The 23113-nt window shown below is 37.8% G+C and overlaps 1 protein-coding gene across 14 annotated transcripts in view; it reads right to left on the bottom strand.

The window, feature by feature from the left end:
* Positions 1 to 23113, bottom strand: part of CHL1 (cell adhesion molecule L1 like) — a 198607-nt gene that overhangs the window by 16784 nt on the left and 158710 nt on the right. For all 14 annotated transcript variants that reach the window (XM_089919563.1, XM_089919564.1, XM_089919561.1 and 11 more), the window contains 7 exons: positions 21766 to 21932; positions 17184 to 17349; positions 10928 to 11052; positions 7167 to 7268; positions 6786 to 6983; positions 5179 to 5249; positions 210 to 432 (listed from right to left, as the gene is read on the bottom strand). In XM_089919563.1, the coding sequence (XP_089775689.1) occupies positions 210 to 432; positions 5179 to 5249; positions 6786 to 6983; positions 7167 to 7268; positions 10928 to 11052; positions 17184 to 17349; positions 21766 to 21932 (1052 nt within the window). The remainder of the gene's footprint in view (positions 1 to 209; positions 433 to 5178; positions 5250 to 6785; positions 6984 to 7166; positions 7269 to 10927; positions 11053 to 17183; positions 17350 to 21765; positions 21933 to 23113) is intronic.

Genomic DNA, 23113 nt, shown 5'->3' with positions numbered 1-23113 from the left:
TAAACCTTTCAACATTCTTCCTTATCACCCTATACTGATCAACTCTCCTGCAGTCAACCCTGGAGTAAAAAACCGTGTGTCTTTCTATTTCCTACAGCTAGTACATCCACTTTGCATGCAGTAGTCGCTCAAAAATATTCATCGACAGAGTGTAATATACTTGAGAGAAACTATTCTTAAGTACTTGGGGTTTCAGGTGCACCACTTACAGTCTTCTCCAGAATACAGAATCACTGACTGAGGCTCAGGGCCAGAGCCCAGGTGATTGATGGCTTGGACCTGGACATCATATGGAGCATAGACAGCAGACGTCATCACCCGCAGGGTGTGGTTTGTGACTGTTTCTTCCTCCCACTCCACCGGGGCTCCCTGTGGTTTCCAGGTCACTCTGTACTCCAGTCCAGGTCCATTCTGCTCCATGGGTTTCAGAGGCTAAAACAGAAGGCCACACTCATCCCGTGTGATCACAGATATGCTGAGTCAGAGACACAGAAGCCACCCTAAGTGGCCCAAGAAACGCTGCAATACAGGTATCATTTCTTGGGAGATCTTCAATCCCCCTCTTTGGTTTGGAAATACTCGTGAAAAATGTTGTCATTCTGTAAATTTAACCTTGAAAGTTACTCCCTTACCTCCCCAAGTAGAGACTCTCACAATTTAGATGCCTGGATTATGCCTAACAGTTCACATATGAAAGAATTTACTAAGAGATTCCACAGAGGGTTTTAGCTTTTGTTTACACTTTGTTCTATATTCTGTTTTGGTTTTTTTTTCACTCGCAAAGAAGTTGCAGAAATAAAAAGGACATGGCCATGAATTCCAGGGATGTAAATGGGATTTTTTTCCATGGCTTTTCAGTCACAACTCTTTCTACCTGACTCCATCCATCCTCCTCCAGCTTCTTTCCAAGAGAAGAGAGAGAGCAAGTAAATATTTTTGGATAATATGCATTTTTATACATTAGTACCCAGAAGATGTACTCCTCTCTACAATAAAATATTTCCCCAGCTCCTTGCCCATTCTCTTTCTTTTACGAGAAAGCGCTTCCCACCCTCCACTTTATTTTGCTGTATAGAAATATATAGTGGAGGAATTTCTCATATAGGAAATTGGTTATTTCCATTCCAGTTTTTAATCGAACAGTACTTTAATTCAAAAAACATCAATGTGATTTAAACCATCTGTTTAATATCATAAAAATGGGAATGTGCATTTAAGTGAATCAGTTATATAGAATACATAAAAATGTGATTTTAGTCATAGATTTATAAGAGTCACTTATATAAATAATAGTTTTATCTGTATATGCAAGTGACTCAATAATATCATATATAGTGTTCTTACAGAATTTACAGTGCTTCTGGACTCAGTCTACTTTACTAAAATACTTGTTAGACGGATTGGATGGAATTAAGTTGAAAGTATACACTAAATCAGCAAAATAATTTCAAGTCTATGCTTATTCCAGGGTGAATACTTAAATTAGCTAGGAGGAAAAAATATCAAAACAAAAACTTTCTGAGATTTTCATAGTCATTGTTTATGTTTTGCTTTCCAAGTTTTGCCCCAAGATATTTTCTACTCTCATATAGATATAAATTCACCGGAGGCTTTAGCATTGCCCGGATAAATCAGGCCACAAGCTTTTAGTTCCATGCTACAATCTGCAATTACAACTTCCTTCAGTCCCAACTGACAATAAATGTGTACAAATACTATTATTCAATTTACACATGTTTTGCTTCAAGAAAAATAGTTACATTTGATAAAGCTCTCTGGAAAAATTTAAAACTAACTGTGCCACCAGAGGCAACATTTTTAAGAAAAATCTTGCCTCAATCGCCAGCGTCCTTGGTGCCTAGGCTCCCAAAGAAACTGCAGGAATACTTTGTATTTGGCTTTCAGACAGTGGACAACAAAACCTCAGCAAATTCTCAGATAGGCCCCCACTAAAGATAACAGACCAGAGGAGCAATACGGAGCCAGGGAGGTGAGTGGTGGGGAAAGACCACCAGCCTCCCCTCTGCTCATGAAGCTGCTCGGAAGGAAGGAATCTCTATAAAAGAGGTTCTTAACTTGATGGCTAGGCATCTCTAGGTGGGGTCCATGAGTGCCCTTCAAAGGATCTGAAAAGCCGTGAAACTGTTAGGAAAACTTTCTATGTATAACTTTCTAGAGCAAAACTATACTTCTATCGTATTTTCAAAGAGATCTATGAACAAAGCAAAGGTTATAATGACTCATCTAGAAACTGGATGGATTTTCTGTACTGCCTAAATTCATTTTAAAGGTGGTGGACTTTCTTATTATACTTGCAGTAGAAATAATAAATCCTAGGTCCTTTAGGAGTGAAACAACTTGGCTGTGATCATATAATCAGGTAACTGAAGCAGTTCCTCTTTCCCGAACATTAGTGAATTGGGTTTTTGTTTGTTTTGTTTTTGTTCATCTGTTTTCTGGAGTCTTTGAGATTAGAAATTTGCTATTTTATAGAAGTTCAAATTTAACATAAATAAATTTACATCTAAGAACAAAGGGAAAAGTCAAGCAAAACTCATCATGGTATGATTATTTAACCAATCAGGGTGCAGTGGGCTCTTTTTCTCTGTTTTGAGGGATAGGATATTATCATTTTTAACACTTAAAACATGTGAGTGAGTCATGACCTACCTAATACAAGAGAAGTGAATCTTAGAAGATAATGCTAACTAAAAACACTAGTTCTATCCATAAGTTCAAATTTAATACATTAAAAAATTTTTTGTATCCTTAATATTTAATGTGACACATTTATAAAGATAATTCATATATAATAGAACATGAGCTAAATAAAATAAACTGAAATTCATTTTTGACTGTAATATAAGGTTCACCCATTCAATGAGTAAATGCATATTCATTAACAAGCTACATACAAAAGTCTGTATATTATTTTCCTCCACTGAATTTTTCAAAATGGTATTGTTTTATTTCTCATGTATTTGCTTATCATCTGTCTCTCCAACTAGATTATACATTCCAGGAGAACAAAGACTTTTTTTTAATTGCCATAACTAAACCAAGGACCTCATAATACATTACTTTTATTCACATTTAATGCTAAAAAGAAAACATAAAACAAACAAAAATTAGGGACTAGTCTGTTCCTATTTAACCCTTTTGTGAAAGATTTTTTTTTTTTTTAAACAAATTGCTTCTCTCTGGTCATTATCTTGTAGACAGGAATTATTTTGTGAGTCAGTCTTTGGATGGGATCTGGTAATACGTTCACAGTATGCGCTTGTCAACTTGGGGAATTATCTGGCATTTAACTCCTTTTTACACGATAATCGATGGCAAAACAGTAACTGATGAGTAAATGTACTTAAGCTTCACTGGTTGTGCTTATAGTTGTTAGATCTCTGACATCTCAAAATGATATGAAACACAATGGAATATATTATGAATATAACTGTCAACATTGTTCCAAATCTGAGTACTTTCTTCCTCTGGTCAATTAATTACTAAATTACATGCCATATACTCTTCAAAGACAAATTGTAAACACTTTCACGGTATAATCCCATTCTTCCAAGAAGAGGGCATTAGTAATCAGTCTTATATATCTTTGGGGCGGGGGAGAAGAGTGATTTATGAATAAGATCACCAGTAAGAAGGACTGCAGATTCCTGCCCCCTTTTCATTACTGACTCAGGGCATGGCACCTGGATAAGGTCACTACACTGTCAGTCCCAGCTTCTCTGGACAGAATGTAATGCTGATACCATGGAGCTACTGTAGCCCTCCCAGAGGAGTGGTGAGGATTAAGGAGCTAATGTTAGTGGAAAATGGTATACTTCTTTGAGGATCTGACCTGGTAATGATACACTATTACTGTCATCTAATCCATCAGTTATATCATCTCTCTTACAGAAATTTCCATGGAATTTAAAAGAAGAAGAGATACTCTAAAAGGATAAGATACTGATATAATTTTAAATTCTAAATTAAATAATCATCAGGACAATGTGGTAGCAGCTACTTATGGCCACATATTCAAGAAAATAATATTCTTGAATATATTTTCTGTATATTACCAATTTTTGTTTCAAATGTGTAAAACTTAATTTCACTGAAATGGGAATAAAGGATTCGTTTTTACATAAAATTATTGACTACATATTTTGCAGGTATGGGCAATGTTGTCATATAAGACCAATATATGATGAAGAAAAAAGGAAATCAGACTTTGTACATTCTAAAATTCTTCAGAAAATCACATCTGGAATGAGGTGTGGAAATAAATTAATATATTCCAGCATACATTCAAAAATGTTTATAAAATTCAATGAATTCAATGTCAGAAAACTATTATTAATCGGAATCTTTGGATGGCAATCTACTTTCAAGTAAGTTAAAATACCTGTTCATCAAACATGTCAAAATAATAGAAGGGGAAAACAGCTTTCCACTGTTACAGAAGAAATTTAGAAATGACATTCAAAAAAATTAAAGTCATCTGAGCAGATATAAGATTTTATGCCACATTCAAGCAGGAAAGTCTATTTTAATAACTTTTAACAGAGATGTATATAAAGAGAAAATGAGTAGGGTTTGAAATCCAAAGATATTCATGTTGAAATCCTAGCTCTGTTGATTTCTAGTTGTGTGGTGATGGGCCAGGCTATCTATCAGCCTGGACCTCAGTTTCTGTATCTAGAACACAGTATTAATGATGCTCTCTTGACAACACTGTTCTCAGAATTTGAAATGAGTATGCAAAATGCCTAATAGTGCTTAGTAAGTGGTGACTATTCCTTGTGAGTCATCCTTTTGATATGAATAATCTTTATTAGCCCATGTACCAAAATTTACCGAAAAACTTTCAGTATTTCTTTGAATGGGAGAGGATTTAGAATACTGGTAATAAAAATATTAGGAATTGTAAACTTTGGGGGATGGATTATAACGAAATCAACCTGTGTAACCTTGCTTAAATTATCTACCACTGTTAAACTCTACTTCACAACATTCTAATCATGATGATCTTTAAAATATACAAATAAAATATATTTATAAAATATACAAATCTTAGCCCTTTGTTCTTAAAAGATATTATTCTATCATCATACTTAGCATGCGGACCTAAAAAAAGGAAAAACACATAAAGGTAATAAATAACACAGAAAGAATCCTCACCTCCCATTTGATAATCATTTCCTTGGGTTGAGAAGCTTGAACCCTTATGTTTTGTGGATTCTTGTCTGGAGCTGAAAAATTACAAGTATTAAAATTACTTTTTCCCACTGTATGGTCCATAGATAAATCATCATATCATCCCTCCTCCCACAAAAAAAAAGATTTTTAAAAACTTTGATTGTATTTGTTTATTTCTATCTGGCCCAGTTTGAAAAAAGACTTACGGCAGTTTTCTTTTTTCCCCCAGCTGTACTGAGATATAATTGGCACATAACATTGTGTAAGTTAACACTATGTTAAGGTGTACAACATAATGATTTTAGAATGTATATATATCACATATATATAATATTTATATGTGTATATTGTGAAATGATCACCACAATAATGTTAGTTAACACATCTGTCACCTCACATAAGGCAGCTTTTAAATATATATTTTACTTCAGGGAGTAAAATCGTGTTCATGGAGTGATATAATTATTATTCAATGGAGAGTGGAAGGTTTTCTTTACCTGTCTTCATTTTAACCCTGCTCTTTAAACCTGCTTTTAAAAATCTAAACCCACTATTTAAATATACATTTTTAGTTTTAAATCTGCTTTACTTTTTCTATTAGAATTATTGTTAGAAATTTTGCTGTGAATATTTGCCTCTAAGTGAATAAAATTAAAGATCATGTATTAATATCAACAGCCAAGTTTTAGGGGCATCAAATAGGAAACAGCAGTTAACGTGCCCGTGAAATATATTCAGATGGATCCATTTTATAAAAAAGGGCTAAGTATGGAGTTTAGTGCCAAGATGAATTTATACTAAAATCATACAAGTATCTGATTCAGTTATTATCTCCCCTTGATTTTTCTCAATCCTAAAAGGGAATTCTATCCTAGCATATTTATTTCAGCCAGAGGAAAAAAAACCAGGCTATGACCACATTGATAACCAATCCCAATTCAGTAATACAAATGTCAGCACTGTCATTATTTTTTTGGTTTATAACATTATGTAAGTCTCATTCTTACAATATTATAGTTTGAATTCTGTATACACTACTACAGCATGCTCATTCTTGAGAATTTTTTTAAAAAGGATCTTGGGAATTTAGATAGGTATTAGATATTCGTTTAGCTATTGAGATACAAAAATACACTAAACGGATAAAATTAATGACACTAGATGCAATGAAAATTTAACAAGCTGCCTATAACATGTCAAATGCTTTATTTCAGGAAGCTGAAATGAGGAGAAAAATAAAGAGAGAAAGTTGACTTTCTCCCTATATACTGAACTTCAATTTAGAACTTACGTTATGGTACCTGGTTTTAACACAATACTTAGCTATCAGGAATTACTCAGAGTAATGCTTGTTCGTGTACCTCCTTGTACTATCCTGCTATCTATCAAACACTTACATACGACTTTGGAGACTGACGTACTTTAAATGGTTTGTGTGCTGTTAAGTTTACAGAACTATTCAAGCTCTCTGCTGGGCGAAATCTAAAATCCTACACCAGGTTATCAATCCTCTCCCTCCCCCACCGCATTTGTTCAAAGATGGCGACAGACTAAAACTTGTTAGGAAGTTGAGGTGTGAACTTACATACCTGCTGGGGGTGTTTCATGATGGTCTGATGGCTGGCTAGGCTGGCTTCTCCCTACTTCATTCACGGCTATGACCCTGAACTGGTATCTCACATACGGAGCCAAAGATAACATGACTGTTGTTTCCTCTCCTTGGACTCTAGTCAATTCTTCCCACCTTCCAGGTTCCTCTCTGTTTCCTTCAAATTCTATAATATACGCTGGCAGTAGGAACATAGAAAAACACATTAGAATGGATTGAGAATGTTTAAGTTATACTAAGATTTATATACAATATTAAACATTTTAAAGGATGTTCTAAGGATAATCCACCCTTGGTGGTATTAATGGCTTTAATATTCATTTTAACTCTGGAAACTACAGTTATCCCAAGTCTTCCCTACCGCTAATATTGCTGTTGTGATCATCTCCAGCCTCCCATGTCAGCCGAACACTTCTGTTCTGTCTTTCAGACAAGTGAAGGTTTTCTGGCGGATCCGGAACATCTGATTAATAATGAAAAATGACGGTGAGGAGAAGGCAGATCATTGCCTTTGTCGATCCCACTTCCTCACTCAGGCACATTGCAAGCCCCCTTCCCCTCAGGGCCCCTGTCTCCACTCTGAACTGCCAAATCTCACCAATCCTTCTGGTTCTATTTCAAATGGAAGGAAGGGTGGGAGGGAGATGCAAGAGAGAGGAGATATGGGGATATATGTATATGTATAGCTGATTTGCTTTGTTATAAAGCAGAAACTAACACACCACTGTAAAGCAATTATACTCCAATAAAGATGTTAAAAAAAAAAAAACCCAAAAAACAAATGCAGCTTCCTTCACATCTGTACATTCCTTCCCTACTGTATTACCTCACTCTAGGGTGATTCCCAGTTCTCAAGGGGCCACCTTTGACCATCGGCATCAGAATTTTTTTTTAGGAGTAGTTATTAACGATGAAGATTTCTGGGCCCTATTTCTCTGGCTTACTGAAAGAGCTGGGCCCAGGAGTCTGCATTTCTAAACAAATGTCCTGGTAGATACCATGAACAATGAATTTTGAGAAACATGAACTTGATCAAGGAGACCAGTATCTTCCAGCTCACATGCTTATTTATATGCCTGGTTCATCTCCTGTATGCGACTAAACGGATCTTCCAGAGTAGGAACCACATTTTATTAATTTTTGCACCACCCACAGTGCCTTGCACATAAATGTTCTGTGACTACATAATTAAGTGAAAAATATATTATCACTTCAACCATGCATCTAATTATCATATTAGAGCAATAAGTTTAGGCCCTATGACTACAGGAAACTAAGAGAACATGAACTCAGGCTTTCTTTTCTACATGGTTTGGATTTTTATTTTAATTTGTAACAGTGAGTTATCAGTATGTTATAGCAACTTTTATACTCTGTTGGCCTGGAGTTCTGAAGAATAGGAAGGGTGTTTATACTGGAAGAGGAAGATATGGCACTGAATGTTGTGACAGAGACTAGAAAATTGAGTAGGCGATGACAAATTTTAAGTGTTAAAGTACATGGAAATTTCTGGTACTTTAAAAATAAAAGGAACAGTAAAAAAAAAAATGTGATCCCTAGTGATCCTAACTTCCAAACTTTGGTTTCAATTCTCCCATGTATTCAAGGACATTCATCTTTTCTCAGAGGAGACAATGAAAGTAGCATCTAATGGGGCCTTCTTATGGGCTCTTCCTTCTCCAAGTGGGAAGCAACATCCATTGCTCCTGCTGAGTATTTGACAATTGTTGGAAATTTATACTGACAAAAACATTGTTTTCAATTCAGAGGAGAATGTGTTTATTTTAAAAATGTGGTCAGTGACTGCGTCCACACTGTAGAGCCTTAAATAAGAATTTATTTCCTCAACAGGCTTGAGGATCTCTGAGCTCGAAGAACTTAGGCTCCTCTTCAGCACTTACTACGGCCACTCATTTCTGACATTTTCTGAACCAACCAGTGCAGCCTGTTGTGTCTGACATTAAAATCTGCTCTTTCCGAGAATCACATGGAGCTACGATTGATGGACTGCAATTGAGACCTAAATGAATGATGCTCTTAAAGGATGTTTCTGGCAAGGCTTCTGAAGGTAACTTCTGTTTAAAATGGGTCAAGCATATACTTTAAAACACTATTTTCCAAGAAAAAGAGTCTTTGAGAAATTATACGTGGATTTGTCATTTGTTACTGTCACTTATGGGGCTATGCTTCTTAAAATCAGAGGCTGGGCTGAAAATTAGAATGTAAATGCCAAGAAGTGGTTAAGAAAATTCAGCCTATCTCATAGATTATTTTTTATTATTTTCTTTTCATTCTGAAAACATTTGGTAATTACCTCATAAGTAAATAGTACATGTAATCCTGGCCACTATTTATTTAAAATGATCAAAATTGAACAGTTCTAGAAGATGGCAGCCTCATTACAAGACAGATGTATTAAATTTCACAAGAAAATTTAGATGGCATGTACCAAGCGGTAGGGACCCCAGTCTCCTTGCCATTGCTCAAAATACTCGGGGGCAAAGGCCATGGATCCTGACATTTACACTTAAAATTGTCATGCCTGGGATAAACTCCAGTTTACCTTAGGTTCAACTGTTTTGTCTGGAGGATTATTACTGGAATGATTACTAAGGATTGAGCCTTTCTGCCCCTGAGGTAGCTGACACGTATCACCTAAAGGTTTCATTCTTTTGAACCAAGTCCATACCACCTACCACCTGGGAACTACATTTTTCTTTTTTTTTTTTTTGAAAACCCAACATGATGGCCATTTGCTTCACTTGAAAGATGGTGGTCATTTATCTCACTTAAAATATACTGGCCATTTGCTTCACTAGGAGAGAACCTGCCTATTTACTCATTTTTCACCAGCCTACCTCAAAAGAGACTGCATTCTTTCCTCTCAGTCTGTACCCATGGTAGGCAACCTACCTGTGAATCCCAGCAACCAAAGCGCTAAAGATAGAAATACCTGTTAATAATCAGGATTAATCTAGACATATGGTAAAGGTGTTTAGGCCAAATCAAACCTCTTCTAAGAGCTATCAGCAAACTCAAGGAAAACTACATGGTGCCTACTGAAACAGAACTATGAGAGAAAACTGTAAAAATGTCTTTATCAGTCAGGGTCCCAGCACAGCAGAGAGCAAACAGTTCACACAAGTTAGGGTACTTCAAAGAGATTCTAATCAAGACTCTTTCAAAAGATGTGAGCGGGATATCCGGGGTGGGGGGTGAGGGGTGGGCAGGGCAGTTACTGGAATCCCATCAGAGAGAGCTGTGTGGACAAAGCCTCTGAGAGAATCAGTGACTTTGGCAGAGGGACACACACAGCCAGCCTGCAGGGAGGGATTATCCAGAAAAAACATACTCTCCCCCCCACTGCCTCTGCTGCCAGGGCTCCCCGTTGGCTGAACCGAATGAAAGCTTGAGGGTAGGTGGTTTGTTGGTGTCCACACAGGTCACGTTTCCAGATTCAGAGAGCTGGTGGACGGTGAATCTGGAAGGGAAACTAGGAGAGCTACCCAACAGACGGTCTAAGAGCTATCAACATGGGTAACTGCAGGGGTAGTTGCATTGATTACACCCGTGAGTTGTGTACATTGTTTTCTACTTAGCATTATTATTTTAAAAAATCACAGGCCTTTCTTTGCAGAAGAACCCTTGAAGTCCCTCCCTCCCCCCCTTCCTGGGACCCTGGGAGCTGAGCTCGGTCTAGGCCACTGGTTTAGGGCAGGGCCAGTGTTTAATCACCACTGGGCCCCTACCCTGACCCCTCCATGCTAGCCCGTCTCCATTCCTTAGCCACATTTCTCTGTGCACTAGGAAAGTGTAGCTCAAGGGTCCTGGGAACTCAAGCATGCTTCAGTTTTCTTTCTGCTGATAGCATCACCTACCTCCCACCGCTTCTGACAACATTACCCAAGTAGAAAAAAGAAGTTAAGCATCAATTAACTTCTTTAGAACCAGAAGAGGCGAAAGCATTTAAAAGTCGGGTCACTCTTTAATTGAAAATTTCAAACTAACAATAAATGTGCACGGGCTTAAATAGTCATTGGTTTAATTGCCTAAAAACAGTGGAATTTAATCAGCAATGGAAAAGAAATGAACAAAGATTTCTTTATTCGTTAGTGCACTTACCAAGGACAGTTACTTGAGTCATAGCAGCAGTGCTATCTAGAGCAGTGTGAGCTGAACACGAGTATACACCTTGGTCTTCTACGGTGACATTAGATATAGTCAAATTAGCTCCATCAATAATTATCCTACCAGGGAAAAAGTGAGTCTATGGTGAGGATGAAACAAACAGAAACAAAAGAAATGTAATCCTTTCAAAACTAAATATTCCCCATAGAAAGCAGTTTAAGGAAGAATTAAAAAAAAAAACTTGTCCCATAATGCAAATTTTATTAGAGAATGCCATACTAGAAAACTGGAAAGTATTATTCAAGCACACACAAATGTCTACAAGCCATGAAAGGGATCAGGTTGGTTGGTTGGTTGGTTTTTAAATTACCAAATCCAACCATCTGTGATTCATGGGTCAGTGATGGAACCATCTTGCCTGGCGTGTCTGAAGAGTATACCATACCTCACAATAACTAAGATAAATTTGAGTCATTCTTAAGGTATGTTTAGGGAACCACCTACAGAGGATCAACTTGGGTGCTTCTTACAAAGGCAGATTCCTGAATCGCACCCCAGTTCTACAGAACCACAATATCTGAGGTGAAGTCTGGCAATCTCTATTTTTGACAACTTTCTCTTTTCTCCATCCTTCCACCTCCCACACTGGATGCACTTTAAGATGGGATAAAAAGTGAACTCTGTGACTTATCTGAACAGTAGATGGCAGACTAGTGCTTCTTTTTGCAAATCATTTGGCTTTTTATTATTTGTTCTCTTTTTGCCGATTTGTAATTGAGCTTACTGTATGAATTTTTAAAAAATGAATTACACCTTTACCCTATGCCTATGTATTGTTAGCATAACTATTCAAGTATTTTTTTAAAAAAATAAAGTTCCATTAAATCTGAGATATATTCACAGCAGTGAGCTATTTAATTGAAATAAACAATGTCTTCCTTGTGGGGACGGAGGGAAAATCTTAAGTAATTTAGTTTCTTAACATAAAACTCATATAGGCTGCTGAAAAGTTCGAGTTATAGAAAACCAATTAAAACTGTAGTAAAGTCAAACATGGTTCTGCCCTTTGATTATAGACAAAGTCGGCCCCTTACCCCTCCACCAATCACTGAATGATTTGCTAATCAATACTACTTGGTATTGCTAGGCAAGAATCTCACTATAATTCTAATGATAAAGCTTGGACATAGTTTCTGAGTTCAGGTTAGTTATGTGTCCATTTGGTACAAATATCAGAATATTACATACACTGACAATTTTGCAAAGTTTACCTTCTTAGATGAAGAAATACAATTTAATAACCTCTTCAAGAGGGCTGTTTGTGCCCTGCACATCCACGAGGGCCCAGGGGAGCTGAAATCTAGCCTACAATCTTCTTGCCAAGATTTGTACCCTGGTGTGGGGCTGCTTCACGCCAGAAAGAAAGGGCAACTTAAGGGCAACTTTTCTGTAACACACTGTCCTGTAAAACTCACAAATGTACCTGATTTTAATCAAGGTAGAATGACCCCCTGGTCCTTGAAATCTGGTAGGTATGATGTACCCAGGGAGGTTATTAAAAATTTCTTTTGTTGGGCTCAGTCCAGTTTCCAAATCAGAACTTTTGGGAATAGGACAAGGGCCACTGCATTTGCACATGATACCTAGGTAATTCTGGCTCACATCAAAATCTGACAACTATTTGTGTTAGCAAGGATACACTCTGCTGTGCTGAAGTAACAAACAGCTCCAAATTCTCAGTGCCTAAGACCACAACTCTTTATTTCTGCCTTACACTATGTTTCCATCATAGGTCAACTGTATTTTGCTTGAAGAAATCCTTGTTAAGCACATTATACATTTTAAAAATGGTTTCTACTACTAGAACCTGTTCTCTGGCTTCATCTTCATCTCTGTTCCTCTCAGTGTTTTCCCCTGTTTTTACCTGCTTAACTACCTCCCTTTGCCATCATTCTACAACCTCTCACCCCCTTCATCTGAAATATCCAGATCCCTAGTCCCCGAACCATGTTAACCACCTCCAGTGTTTTCTTGCTCCATTCCATCTTGTAACAAATTTCGCTCCAGGCAATATTAAAAATGTTGCTTTCTTTGGAGACCTGTGTTTGAGGCTCGGTTTCACCAACTATGACTTGTATAATCTTGCACAAAACTTGGAGCCTAATTCACCTTATTTAAGAAATGGGGATAACAATATTTTCTTTCTTTTCAGGAGAAGTAAATGAGGGAAAACACATAAAGTGATTTGTGTATACAGCCTGGCTTACTATGTGCTCAAAGAGTGTTACTAATAATATTAATCAAATTGATTTAATTCATTGTTGGCTTGTAACTAATCACATTTCTTAATGCCCCCAACTCCCATTCCTCCTGCCGTTCTGCTTGAACAAATTACCTTAGCTCCTCTTTTCTTAGGAAGAGACCCTTCTCTATCCTTATAATCTCTGCCTAATCTAATGCCTTATAACCTCTGCATCCTTATCCCCCACCCCTGAGTCCTACCCCATTCATCTGCTGCCATTTCCGAGGGGAAAAAGAAACCCTTCCTTGATGCCAAGATAAAGCCCTCGCACTTGTGCTCTTGACACTTTTCCCTCTCCCCTCCTATTCATGGACACGTGGACACATCCCATATCCCTCTGCCATCCCTCCTCCTTCAGGACTGGGTCGTTCCCTCTGTCTATGGTCATGAACAGCCCCCATTACATTTGTTGAGGACAGTCTAAATTTTAAAAGTGGTTTGATAGCATATCCACACTCCATTTCATTTTTCATAACAATATTGTATTGTCTAGAGCCACCTGCAGGTTAGAAATCCACAGAAAATTCCTTGAGGTCATTTCAGCCTTCCTAATAGGTTTACTGTGAGCACAATAGAGGGAAAGCATGTATGGGAGGCACTAACATAACATGAGGCACCCAGCAGGTATAATGGTCCAGGGTAGCAGTTTCCAACACTCATCATACCCCTGTACATAACAGGGGACAAAAGGGGAGAGAAGAAGGTATTTTACTTCTCATTTTCCTCTATGTGCCTTTGGGTCAGAAATTTAAGCACTTTCTAGGTAAAAGCTTCTGGTTCCCAGCCTAGTGATAAGGAGAAGGTGTCCCGGCAGAAGGTGAGAAATGGGAGCTTACTAATGGTTCTACAGAAGTTTAGCAGATACCTGTGATCTCAACTCCCTGCTACAATTCCCTGCCTGCTCCTGGCTCCAGTCAAGACCAGCCTGCAACAGTCATTCCCAGCCCAGCCCACCCCAAATGTCACTTCTGTGTTAAGGAAAACTAGAAGAATGTCTGCATTACTTAGGTGACTCAGAGAGCCAGAGGCTCAATGGAGTTCAGCCCCAGCATCCTGCAGAAGCTATAAAACTGAGTCACACAAAGAGGCTGGTTGGAGAGTCTGGATTCAGGGCCTACATATGCACATCACATTACCAACCAGACATAAATCTGATTCCCTTCTTGGCTATAACCCAGAGGTTATACGGAAGACCCCAAATAACTACACGGTTGACAAAACAGGGAGAATTTGGGGGGGGGGATCTGAGCAGTTGACAAATCAACTCACACCTAACCAAAGGCTGAAGATCTCTGTTGCAACGTGTAGTCTGTTAAGTATCAACAATTATTCTCCTTTTGTGTCGCTGACAACTGGTTGCAGTACATATGCTGCCTTTCCACAAACATGAAATACAGAGGAGGGATGAGATGGAATAAATTAAGTACCCAGGGTGAAACCAATCAATGCCTTTATATAGAAGTGGCACACACACCCACAAATACCAAAAAAGACCAAGCAGGTAACAGAAATGAGACAAGACTACCAGAGAAATGAGGAGAATGAATCAGCACAGCTAAATTGGACTGAGTACTGAGTATATTCTAAGTGCTTGGTGTTAACTCATAATAACCCTATGATGAAGTGACCTTAAACAATTTTTTTGAACTAAACTATGTTATAGAATATAAAACTAAGGCACAGAAAAGTTAGGCAGCTAGTCTAAGGTCACAGACCCAATAAGTGACAAAGCTGGGATTCAATCCCAAGCCCCTGGGTTCCAGAGGCCATGCTCGTAATGACACTGCCACCATCTCACCTAAGGAATGCAAGTCCTGTCTAAAGATCTTCAGATTTAGTTTTTCAGAATGATGAATAACAAGACGGCAGGTGAGATTTGGAACAAGGATGGTCAAGTTTTAACCCCTAACTCAGCAACAATGCAAAAGGAAGGGGAATGTCCTCTGCTTCCAAAAGACAGCACAGGCATTCATTAAATATTGACTGTTTTCTCTTCCTTTGATACTTCCTTTTCTCTTCCTTTGATGTTTAAATACAGTACTAGTCAGCGTCTAGTCACCCTTACTCTACATTCTCCCTTCTACACTTTTACATATTCTTTACAAAGAAGCTGGAAGGCTCAAAAATATACTTGCCAATACTTACCAATGGAAAGGATCTGAAATATGATTTAGCTTCTACCCATGAGATAAATTCCTATGAGATTGGGAGGTAGAAGAGAAATGGGCACCATCTCCTCTGGGGCCTTGTGAGCTGACAGCGACTCTGGCAAATATAAGAGCTGGCAGTGCTGGACTCACCAGGAGAACCAGTGGGGTGAGGGGGGGCAGCGAAGACAGCAGCAATTTCCAGACATGTGAATTGCAGCCACAATGCCACATCACCGAGAACCCAAAAGCTTAGTAAGCAGCACCCACAGACCTATCTCCTCCACTCTTTCCAATGGTTTTGTGAGCACCCAAGCCCATGCAATAAATATTCCTCAAATAACAGGAGCTGTTTCTGTTGCCTACACTCACAGGATGGTACACGTTACATGAAAAATCGGTAGCAAAAATGAGGAGAGAAACGTGTGGAAGTAAAGTGAAACAAGTACACTGTTTGACCTTTTAAATACTGCCTTAAAGACTGAAATGTCATAAGCAGTTTTTATATTTTAATTCAGTCTGTATACTTTTACAACTATTTTTCTTTCAAATGAAAGGTTTAATCCCAAGCAAATATTATGAGATACTATAATAGTTTACCATAAATAGGTGTTGTGTTTTGTTAAATTCTTTTTCTGCATCTATTGAGATTATCATATAGTATTTATCCTTCAATCTGTTAATATGGTGTATCACATTGATTGCTTTGTGTATATTGAAGAATCCTTGCATTCCTGGGATAAACCCCACCTGATCATGGTGTATGATCCTTTTAATGTGTTGTTGGATTCTGTTTGCTAGTATTTTGTTTAGGAGTTTTGCATCTATGTTCATCAGTGATACTGGCCTGTAATTTTCTTTAAAGACATACCAATTTCCAACAAACACATGAAAGGATGCTCAACATCACTAATCATTAGAGAAATGCAAATCAAAAACACAATGAGGTATCACCTCACGTCGGTCAGAATGGCCATCATCAAAGAATCTACAAACAATAAATGCTGGAGAGGGTGTGGAGAAAAGGGAACCCTCTTGCACTGTTGGTGGTAATGTAAATGGATACAGCCACTATGGAGAACAGTATGGAGGTTCCTTAAAAAACTAAAAGTAGAACTACCATATGACCCAGCAATCCCACTACTGGGCATATACCCTGAGAAAACCATAATTCAAAGAGACATGTACCACAAGGTTCACTGTGGCACTATATACAATAGCCAGGACATGGAAGCAACCTATGTGTCCATCGACAGATGAATGGATAAAGAAGATGTTGCACATATATACAATGGAATATTACTCAGCCATAAAAAGCAACGAAATTGAGTTATTTGAAGTGAGGTGGATGGACCTGGAGTCTGTCACACAGAGTGAAGTAAGTCAGAAAGAGAAAAACAAACACCGTATGCCAAGGCATATATATGGAGTCTAAAAAAATGGTACTGATGAACTTAGTGGTAGGGCAGGAGTAAGATAAAGTCATAAAGAATGGACTTGAGGACACAGGGGGAGAAGGGGAAGCTGGGACGAAGTGAGAGAGTAGCAATGACATATATATAGTACCAAATGTAAAACAGGTATCTAGTGGGAAGCTGCTGCATAGCACAGGGAGATCAACTCAAGGTTTTGTAATGACCTAGAGGGGTGGGATTGGGGGGTGGGAGGCAGGCTCAAGAGGGAGGGGACATGGGGATAAATGTATACATTTAGCTGATTCACTTTGTTGTACAGCAGAAACTAACACAACACTGTAAAGCAATTATACTCTAATAAACATTAAAAAAAATAGTTTACATACCTGCCATCCTCTGTGCCATTAATTTCGAAGGCTTCTCCATCTTTACTCCAGGATAATTTTAAACTGTATTTCAAATGTGAGTCACATTTGCTCTCACAATGTAATTCAAGTGTGTGTGATCTGGGGACACGAGGATTCTTAGGAGAAACTCTAAGTTTTGTAGCATCTGTTTTTACAAAATAAAGATACTAGTTAGAGCTATAGAACACAGCTTACTTTGCTCTCAAGTGCCTGCAATTTAATCAACCAAATTGGTCAACACTGATAGTCAAATCCTCATGCAATGTTTGTCACACTGTTATTTCCTAACATCATATGTCATTACTATTTTCATTCCTTCCAAGCCAGGGCACCTGGGTAGAAGTATTATATTAATAGCAATTTCCCAAGAGTGTAAGCAAGCAAATGCCTCTGGATATTGAAAATAATATAAATTGTCTGGTGCTTCTGGACATGTGATCAAAATACCATAAAGGGGAAATCAATTAATTTTCTATTACCTTGTTTATTATTAACTCAAATCTGAGGTTAAATGGTGAAGCCCATGCATAGATGAACTAACAACATGAAGGTGTGGAATGCGAACATAAGCACCATGAACGTGGAGGCTTTGCTTGTTTTGTTTCATTCAAGTAACTCCAGAGCCCAGAAGGGAGCCTGTGTACAGTAGGTACTCAATACGTATTTGTTGAATGAGTTACAGTGAGTCATATTTGGAAAGTAAATTAGTAATATCAATAATATGAATAAAATACCTAGGAATAAAAATAAAATACCTAGGAATAAACATACCTAAGGAGACAAAAGACTTGTATGCAGAAAACTATAAGACACTGATGAAAGAAATTAAAGACGATACAAACAGATGGAGAGATATACCATGTTCTTGGATTGGAAGAATCAACACTGTGAAAATGACTCTACTACCCAAAGCAATCTACAGATTCAATGCAATCCCTATCAAACTACCAATGGCATTTTTCACAGAACTAGAACAAAAAATTTTACAATTTGTATGGAAACACGAAAGACCCCGAATAGCCAAAGCAATCTTGAGAAAGAAAAATGGAGCTGGAGGAATCAAGCTCTCCAACTTCAAACTATACTACAAAGCTACAGTAATCAAGACCATATGGTACTGGCAAAAAAACAGAAATACAGATCAATGGAACAGGATAGAAAGCCCAGAGATAAACCTACGCACACATGGTCACCTTATCTTTGACAAAGGAGGCAAGAATATACAATGGAGAAAAGACAGCCTCTTCAATAAGTGGTGCTGGGAAAACTGGACAGCTACATGTAAAAGAATGAAACTAGAACACTTCCCAACACCGAACACAAAATAAACTCAAAATGTATTAAAGACCTAAATGTAAGGCCAGACACTATGAAACGCTTAGAGGAAAACATAGGCAGAACACTCCATGACATAAATCACAGCAAAATCCATTATTACCCACCTCCGAGAGAAATGGAAATAAAAACAAAAATAAACAAATGGGACCTAATGAAATTTAAAAGCTTTTGCACAGCAAAGAAAACCATAAACAAGACGAAAAAAGAACCCTCAGAATGGGAGAAAATATTTGCCAATGAAGCAACTGACAAAGGATTAATCTCCAAAATATACAAGCAGCTCATGCAGCTGAATATCAAAAAAATAAACAACCCGATCCAAAAATGGGCAGAAGACCTAAATAGACGTTTCTCCAAAGAAGATATACAGATTGTCAACAAACACATGAAAGGATGCTCAACATCACTAATCATTAGGGAAATGCAAATCAAAACTACAATGAGGTATCACCTCACACCACTCAGAATGGCCATCATCAAAATATCTACAAACAATAAATGCTGGAGAGGGTGTGGAGAAAAGGGAACCCTCTTGCACTGTTGGTGGGAATCTAAATTGATACAGCCACTATGTAGGACAGTATGGAGGTTACTCAAAAAGCTAAAAATAGAACTACCATACGACCCAGCAATCTCACTACTAGGCATATACACCGCAGAAACCATAATTCAATAAGATTCATGTACCACAATCTTCATTGCACCTCTATTTACAATAGTCAAGACGTGGAAGCAACCTATGTGTCCATCAACAGATGAATGGATAAAGAAGATGTGGCACATATATACAATGGAATATTACTCAGCCATAAAAAGAAATGAAATTGAGTTATTTGTAGTGAGGTGGACGGACCTAGGGACGGTCATACAGAGTGAAGTAAGTCAGAAAGAGAAAGACAAATACTGTATGCTAACACATATATACAGAATTGAAAGAAAAAAATGGATCTCATGAATGTAGGGGCAGGACAGGAATAAAGATGCAGACATAGAGAATGGACTTGAGGACATGGGGAGGGGGAAGGGTAATCTGGGACAAAGTGAGAGAGTAGCACTGCCATATATACACTACCAAATGTAAAATAGATAGCTAGTGGGAAGCAGGTGCAAAGCACAGGGAGATCAGCTCCGTGCTTTGTGACCACCTAGAGGGATGGGAGGGAGGCACAAGAGGGAGGAGATATGGGGATGTATGTATATGTATAGCTGATTCACTTTGTTATACAGCAGAAACTAACACAACATTGTAAAGCAATTATACTCCAATAAAGATGTTAGAAAACAAAACAAAACAATATAAAGCTCAAACATTGGTACCGTGGCTGTCTTGGAAAATGTCTGTTTCTTTATAATTGTTTCAAAACATATAATCCTTACTCTTAAGGACCATATTAAAGGCAGATATACTTTACCCCAATGTGGCACTTGGTAATCCTCTCAGAAACTAAATCTCATGAGCTGACCTCCAACTCCACAATCATGTTCTAATATTTGCTATCTATATGTTACTCAAGAAACTGATTAAAAATTGAAGTGTTAGTAAAATTGCGTTTTTGATATTCCAAGCATGAAATCTGACGAGGTTATCAAATTGAATTAATTTCAAGTGAATTACTAAACATCCTAATTCTAAATTTAAAGGAATCCATTGAATAATAATTGATACCATTTAATAAGCACTTATTTCATTTAACTAGACTCTGTGAAGAAGTTTACATTCATTGTGACATTTTACAACAATTCTATGAATATTAATATCTCTACCTTACCGAGAAGATAACTTAAGGCTAAAATGAAATTAAGTAAGGATACTAATATTTTCTAACTAGTAAGGGACTGAGCTGTGATTTGAACTCAAGGCTGGAAGACACCAAAGCTCATGCTGCATAGCCTCTTATTCAATTCCATTCTTGACATTCCTTTTTCATATGTGAAAAGTATGCCCTTAGTTCTCACGGATACGATTCCTATATAACCCTTACATATACAATGGACATGAGAGCAGACCAAAAGTTTATGAACGTGGCCTTCTCTCTGGCCACTAGCAGTTCTGAGGTCCACTTTGGGCCAAGCACTGTGTTGGGCAATAGGAATGTGAAGGTTCATTTGGATTCCAGACTTCACTCTCATTATCTTTCACCTGGCGGAGTTGCTTATCTTTGATCTAGGTTGGTTTTACAAAGTATAAAAAGAATCATCTTCATTGATGTTATAAGAGCACTTTAAAAATTGCACATACCACTTGAAAATGCAGAGAGACATCCACTATAAGTGAAAATGCAGAGAGACATCCACTATAAGTGGACATCAATGAATACTAGTGTGCCTTAAAAATATAGTCCATGGGGCTGGCATGTTGGGTAACTTAGGGTATAGAAAAAAATACGATGGAAGAATAAAAGAAGGAAAGAAGGGTGTGTGTGTGTGTGTGCAGAGAGAGAGACAAACGTTAAGGTAGCAGTGAAAACAGACGATTAAACAAATATGTACCTGTTATCTAAGCAGAGGCAGTAGCGGGCCATGAGAGTGACCTGTCACAGGAAATACAAACCCTCCCTCCACTTACTATAGAATCTTTCTATTCTTTGTGTTTCCCTGAAAAGGGTTCTCTGAGCAATTTTAAAATCAAAATACTGCTGATGCCTGTGGATCTGGGTTCCAGTAAGCCTGAATCTAGGTGCTGAGATGCCCCTCTTTGGGACACTGACGTATCTTGGCACATACTTAACTATTGGGAGCAATTACAAATGAAACAGGCTGCTTGAACAAGAGAAAAAATACAGAGCTGTTTATGACTCAAAAAGAGGACAAAACTCTGCTCATTTTGTCATGCCGGAGTCTTTACGAAACTGATCCTTTATGAGTTTATTTGTGAAATTTTTAGTTCAAAGAGTTGAATACTGGTGACATTACATTGAGTTGGTTACTGAAATAAAATAGAGTTACAGGAATACACCAAAATAGAGGACTTTTAAATATTGCTGGTCATCCATCACCAAGAACACCTAGTTCCCTCTTACAATTGTATAAAGCCATGGACACATCATCGACATATCCGATAATTCTTGTGAGGGTCGTTTAGATGAAACCCAATCTAGGAGTTTTGAAACAGTCTAAAGAAATTTAACAGATGCCCGAACTTAAATCATATTGTTTCACTTGGGAAAATGAAAAACTGAAGCCATGTGACAATTCATGCAAAGTAAAAACAAGATAAAATTACTTCTAATATCCAAATTGGCTGTGACTGCTGTTTTTCCTTTAGCATTTTCTACCCAACAAGAGTAGGAGCCAGCATCTTCTTCTGTGGTCTCGCTGATCTGTAACGTGCCATTCTCATGGAAATGATACCGTCTGCCTTCAAGGGGTTTTGCTTCTTCCACCTTCTGCCTATAGAAAGTATAAATCAATGTGGGTTTGATAGAATCCTATACTCTTTGGCAAACTGGCCGCTGATGTCATTCAGTCTTATCCCTTCTTCAGGAGCTTAGCAGACCTTATGAAATGTTCCATTAGAGTTCACAATTTTTCCACAATAGGCGATAGGTATACATCTTACCTGCCCAAATAGACTGTGACTGGAGGAAATCTGTGTCTGAGCTCTATGCTTCTGCTGTATTTATAACAGCACTCAGTACCACTTTACATCTGTCCTCAGAGTTTAATAAATAGTTTCTGCCTTATTGATGGTGAACCCTCTAGTTAGTCATTGCTTCAGGGTACTAAATGGGAAAGCTGGTAATTGAACGAGATAATGAACATTCTGAACCTCCTGCTGTCCTAGAGGAACGTTGGTCACTCAGAAATATTATAGGCCAGAAAGTCTTTCCTGTCCTGTGGACACGGATAACATTGACCCTCATCACCCAGAGTCATTTTCTCCTACATTCATCCATTTTCCAAGCATTTGCTGCCACAGCTTGATTCTCCCTATGCGTTTCACAGTAAGAGGCTACCAGAGAGAAAAGATGCAAAGGACAAAGTCTGGCTGCTGTTCACACGAGATTTTACAGGGCGGGCACTAGGGTAAAGCAAGTGAGGCGCTTGCTTCAGAGACAAAATTTAAGGGTTGCCAAAAAAAATCTCAGTATAATCAAGATAAATATTTTAATGAGGTATTTCTAAAGATCAAAAATAATACAAAAGAATCCACAATGAACAAAATATCCAAATTTTAAATAAAGACAGAATCTGACCCTATACTTGGATGACCTTGCCTTGCTCTCCTCATTCTAATCTCAGCCCTGCAGAGCCCTGGGGAAAATTACTTAAGACTAGTTTAACCAAGTTTTTCCAGTGAAGGAACAAATATGGTAGATTCATACAATGGTGTGTTTGAAGTTACTATACCAACCAATATATCGAAGTTAAATTCAAAACACATGTTGACAAAGTTTTAGACATAGGCACTTGGAATGAAATGCAGACTTAACAATTATTTAGATAATACCCAAAACGACAACAGTCATGTATGACCTTAGATATATCTGTAATGGAGACCTAAACTACCTATAAAATTGTCTTAGCAATCACTTCAATTTTTTGCTTTCCTTTGTGAGCAAAAATGGCTC

This window comes from Delphinapterus leucas, chromosome 10 (assembly GCF_059928025.1).
Source record: "Delphinapterus leucas isolate spDelLeu-1000000601 "Yukka" chromosome 10, BTC_Dleu_Yukka2, whole genome shotgun sequence".
Lineage (NCBI taxonomy): Eukaryota > Metazoa > Chordata > Mammalia > Artiodactyla > Monodontidae > Delphinapterus > Delphinapterus leucas.
The sequence above is the reverse complement of the archived record's forward strand: the minus strand, read 5'-3'. Positions and strand labels throughout refer to the sequence as shown.